The sequence below is a fragment of the Sinocyclocheilus rhinocerous genome, unplaced genomic scaffold (assembly GCF_001515625.1).
Source record: "Sinocyclocheilus rhinocerous isolate Xijiao unplaced genomic scaffold, SAMN03320098_v1.1 scaffold173, whole genome shotgun sequence".
NCBI classification, from domain to species: Eukaryota; Metazoa; Chordata; class Actinopteri; order Cypriniformes; family Cyprinidae; genus Sinocyclocheilus; species Sinocyclocheilus rhinocerous.
The window spans coordinates 1,091,968-1,097,325 of record NW_015645056.1 but is presented as its reverse complement, the minus strand read 5'-3'; the positions used below and the strand labels follow the sequence as shown (position 1 = coordinate 1,097,325).

General features: G+C 41.3%; 1 protein-coding gene across 1 annotated transcript in view; it reads right to left on the bottom strand.

Moving 5' to 3' along the window:
* Positions 1 to 4,420, bottom strand: part of LOC107705107 (myosin light chain kinase 2, skeletal/cardiac muscle) — a gene marked incomplete at its 3' end in the record, with an annotated part of 10,479 nt that extends 6,059 nt beyond the window's left edge. Inside the window, exons 1-4 of the mRNA XM_016508250.1 lie at positions 3,367 to 4,420; positions 2,779 to 2,869; positions 2,097 to 2,550; positions 695 to 951 (exon numbers count right to left, since the gene is read on the bottom strand). Of these exons, the coding sequence (XP_016363736.1) occupies positions 695 to 951; positions 2,097 to 2,550; positions 2,779 to 2,869; positions 3,367 to 3,879 (1,315 nt within the window). The remainder of the gene's footprint in view (positions 1 to 694; positions 952 to 2,096; positions 2,551 to 2,778; positions 2,870 to 3,366) is intronic.
* Positions 4,421 to 5,358: the final 938 nt, after the last annotated feature.

The window sequence follows — 5,358 nt, the reverse complement described above, 5'->3', positions numbered from 1 at the left end:
CTTTTGGAAGGCCAAACAAAGTAGTTTCGCTTTCACAACGAAACACAGCGTCACACACGGCGGGCTAGAGCAGGGGTGGCGAACTCCGGTCCTGGAGAGCCGCAGCCCTGCAGAGTTCAGCTCCAACCCTAATTAACACTCACCTGCCTGTAGCTTCTTAGTAACCGTTCAGACCTTGATTAGCTTGTTCAGGTGTGTTTGATTAGGGTTGAAGCAAAACTCTTTTCAAAACTCAAAAAAGTGAAGTTGATGTATTTCCTCAGCGACAAGCACAGATCAGCTCCAGGCATGACGAAGTGGATATTGTCCTCTTTTGGAAGGCCAAACAAAGTAGTTTCGCTTTCACAATGAAACACACAGCACCTTCACGACATGGCGGCGGCGGCAACAACAATACTACAGCGAGAATAAAAGTTACACTTCTTTCTTTGCGTGAACATTTGGGCGGCGTTATGCAAATCTTCCCAGATCGTGACGTAGACATGTGGGGCGTGTTAGAACAAGCCGGTTTAGGTAGGCGTGGTTGACTTAACTTTTATAAAGAATATCTCTTTGGATTTGAGACTTTAGTCTTTGCAACTTTACAGATCTTCTCTATGCACCAAGAGCTGGTAACACTCCAAAGAGAAAGGAAAAATTGAAATCGAATCATATGACCCCTTTAAAGTCAGTAGAATATCTAAAGTGGACTTACCAATGAAGAAGTGATCACTGTGATCTTCATCTTCATCCTCATAGCTCTCCTTCTTCAGTTTGCTGAAATCCAACTCGAATTCCACACCATCGGCTTTGAAAACACCACACAGATCTTCGGGTTCCTGTGGCTCCTCCTCGCTCTTGTCTTCTCCCTCCTCAACCCTGCTCTTCTTGTGGTCCTCCAAACCCAGATCTTCTTCTGTCACACGTCGTTTGCTGCTGATGGTCACCTCATCCGTCTGCTCAGACTCAATGCTGAAATAACACAAACAGAACAGAGGCTAAAGACAGGAAAACCGAAGCTCAAGTCTTATTTGCAAGAGCATCAGTGAGGTGAGGTGATGGGATCTGGCTCACAGTTAGCTTTTAATTCACCTCCAAGGTGTTCAATAAAGGTTTAAGTCTAGGCTTTGTGCAGGCCAGTCAAGTTCTTCCACACTGGACAGTGGACACACAGTAAACCATTTCTATATGGACATTCGCTTTGTGCACATAATCATGCCAGAATTCTCTAGAATGCAGTTAAATTGAGGTTTGTCATTAATGAAATTATTGGACTTGCCAAACCCATCAATTACAAGACTTCAATCTTGTCTACAAGACTACAATCACATACTTTTGGTCATTTTGTATATGACATGGAAACCCAATCAGATTCACAACTCACCTTTGCACTGAGTTCTCAGTTGGCGCAGCAGGCTCTGTATCAGTAATATCAGGTTCTAAAGGTCCATTGGTAATTGTCTGGTCCTCCGTACCCTCTACCTCCTGATCTTTGAGTATGCCTGTGGTCTCTAATGGCAGCTCTTTACTCTCTTCCTCCACTAATTTAGGTGTTTCAGCTTGGACCTCCTCTATCTTTGGCTCTGCATCTTTCATCTCGTCTTCTTTCAGCTCCAGAGTGACCTCATTTTCTTCTTTCAAACTCTTCTCTTGCTCAGGTTCAAGCGGCTTGGCTTCCTCAATGATAAGGTCCTGCTGAATTGGAGTCACCAAGCCATCCTCTGATTTCTGCACGCATTTCTCCAGATGTTGGGATGCTTCAGAGCGTTCTGCATTCTCTTGATTTAGTTTCTGAACCTCTTCAAGCAACAGTGCCTGCTTCTTCAAAGAGACTGCTTCTACCGCAATATAAACATAGTAAAGTAAAAGACTAAAGTCTAGGCTTTGTGCAGGCCAGTCAAGTTCTTCCACACTGGACAGTGGACACACAGTAAACCATTTCTATATGGACATTCGCTTTGTGCACATAATCATGCCAGAATTCTCTAGAATGCAGTTAAATTGAGGTTTGTCATTAATGAAATTATTGGACTTGCCAAACCCATCAATTACAAGATTACACATACTTTTGGTCATTTTGTATATGACATGGAAACCCAATCAGATTCACAACTCACCTTTGCACTGAGTTCTCAGTTGGCGCAGCAGGCTCTGTATCAGTAATATCAGGTTCTAAAGGTCCATTGGTAATTGTCTGGTCCTCCGTACCCTCTACCTCCTGATCTTTGAGTATGCCTGTGGTCTCTAATGGCAGCTCTTTACTCTCTTCCTCCACTAATTTAGGTGTTTCAGCTTGGACCTCCTCTATCTTTGGCTCTGCATCTTTCATCTCGTCTTCTTTCAGCTCCAGAGTGACCTCATTTTCTTCTTTCAAACTCTTCTCTTGCTCAGGTTCAAGCGGCTTGGCTTCCTCAATGATAAGGTCCTGCTGAATTGGAGTCACCAAGCCATCCTCTGATTTCTGCACGCATTTCTCCAGATGTTGGGATGCTTCAGAGCGTTCTGCATTCTCTTGATTTAGTTTCTGAACCTCTTCAAGCAACAGTGCCTGCTTCTTCAAAGAGACTGCTTCTACCGCAATATAAACATAGTAAAGCAAAAGACTAGATGCAAATGCAAAGTATATCAATGTATTACACGTACAAATACTGCATAATTGTGCCTGATGTGATTTAAATGATTTTTGCATTGAGTATATGTCATTAGGTATTCAGCCATGTCATTTTAATAAGATTTTTGTCTGGATGGTGTTAAATGTACAGTAAGTGCCATGTTTTCAAGTTTTCTACTGTATTTTACCAGCTGAATCGGGTGGTTTCTTCTTCTTCTGTGCTTTGAGGCCTTTGAGGCTCAGACGAAACTTCCCATCTTTAACTTTGTGATCTCGTAGCTTAGTAGCAAAAAGAAAATATAGCAAAGACAAAAGATGAAGGAAGTAGTTTAAAGTGTAAACATTTATTTGTGTTCCTCTGCAGCAAAATAAACACACATACATAAAAACTGTAATATGTAAAGCAAATTTTTGCAATTATTCCAGGGTCGCCAAATGTGACGTGACAATTCTTGTAAAATGCATATATAAACTTAGCACAATGAAGCAAATAATTTTTTTTTTATCCAAGATAAATAATTTTTTTGGCCCTCATTCAAGAGAAACTTTAGAACTTTTAGTGCAGGTAGTTTCCTGTTATGGACACAATATGAGTGGGATGGGTTGTTAGGAAGCACTGCTAGTCTGCTACCATATCTTCTATCTCTACTTAAGAAAGTTTCCATGTAATGAATGGAATCGTAACATTGTTTCTTTCATTCAGTCGTCTTCACAAATTGCCAGTTTCACCTGGTTGCACATACTCTGATGGTCTTCCATCGGGAGATTTAACTCACCTTTATAGTGACAGGCTCATTGTTATCTGAGGCCTGGCACTTGCTGATCAGTTTCATTTTACTGTCCTTGGACCTGAGGGCCGAAGCTGCTTTGCTCTTCCGAGAAGCCGGCCGTTTGAACATAATATCCGTGATTTTGGAAGTTTTCACAGTTTCTCCAATAAAGCTGACCACCTGTTGAATGCTCATCACCAGTCTTTCCACTCCCTCCAGCTTTTGGGTTTGCTGCTCCGAGCGTTGATTTACTGCCAACATGATGCTGTTCATTTCTTGGCACATCTCCTTCATCTCATTGGCTGGTCCTGTACAGATAACTGGAGGAAAATGGATCTCCTCCTTTTCCACTTTCAGAGTTTCAACGTCTTTCTCGATTCCATCAATGTCCTGAGACATGCCGTCGAGTCGGCTGAGCACTTTTTCCTGGATACTTATGAGCCTGTCCATTTTGCTGCTCAAGGAATCAATCCTGACCTGGAGCAGGTCAATACCTGTGCTATAGTTAGCAGAACTCATGGTCTTAACTAAAACCAACTAGACTTGTGGACAAACTAACAGAGATTCACCTGTAGAGGATGTAGCTGGATTAAAAAGATAATCCAACAATAAGCCAAGCGGAAAACTCATACGAGACAGAAGCCGGACAAAAACAAGTCATTTTAAATCCCCCAATAACAAGTTGATCCGTCCATCTCTTCCTCTCCATTGAACGCTCTATGAACCTCTACCAAGTGGAGGTCACACTAAGAATGGAAAGAGCCGGTCTCAGTAAATGTAACTGGTATGGGGTGCTTTACGTCAGCAGGTCCTGGGGAGGGGCTATGTTTGGCTCAGGAATTGCTGTGTGATATCTGAGAAGCTTTGAGTGCTAAAGCCATGTCTGATGCCTCCCTACCAGGTGTCAAAGGGGCCCCAGAGACACCCGGTTTCCAGAAAGGGCTGCTCAGAAAATGAATGGAAAGAAATTTGAGTACCGACTTCTCTTTCACCTTGAGAGGTTTGATCCGAGACGTCATGTTTTTTAAGATTTCACATTGATGGAACATGCCAGGAATTCCAAGGGCTCGAATTCAGATGGAATGAAGCCAGGAATTGGGGAAACCAAGAGCATATGAAGAGATCAATTAAAAATGATGGGGAAAACTGAAGAAAAATACAGAGGGCGATGACATGGTGATGGAACAAAAATATGAGATGGGAAGAAAAATGCTTTAGCATTTTTTTTTTAAGTATTGCGTTCCCCCGAGAAACTTTTCTCGCAAAAATACAGCTTTTCCCTACAAAACTTCGCCTTCTTTTGCAAACCATTTGCGTTTTTTTCACAAAAGTACTGCGTTCCCCCTAAGTAATGTTGCGTTCTCTCACAAAACATTTACATTCTCTCTGAAAACATTTAAGCTCTCTCGCAAAAGTGTTGCATTCCCCAGAACACTATGCATTCTCTCGCAAAAGTATTGCATTCAACCAAGAAATGTTCTATTCTCTCACAAAGCATTTGTGTTCTCTTGCACAAGTATTTTGTTCTCCCAAGAAACATTGCATTCTTTTCGCAAAACATGTATGGTCTCTCAATATATATCACAATTCTTTCACAAAAGTATTGCATTCCCCCAAGAAATACTGCATTCATCCAAGAAATGTTGCGTTCTCTCACAAAACATTTGTGTTCTCTTGCACAACTTTTGTGTTCTCGTTTTAACGTTTGCACTGCCTCAAGATTTTTCACAATTCTTTCACAAAAGTATTGCATTCCTCAGATAAACTTTCCGTTCTCTCGCAAAACATTTGCATTCTCTTGCACAAGTATTGCATTCCCCGAGAAACTTTACTTTTGCTCACAAAAGCACTGAAATAAGAAATGAAAAATTTAATTTGAATACAATTTCCCTCTCACCACATATTATTTCCACCACAACATTTTTCTTCCCATCTCCTTTTTTTTTTTTAAATGTATTTATTTATGTTTTTACCATCACCGTGTCCTTTTTAGGGGCT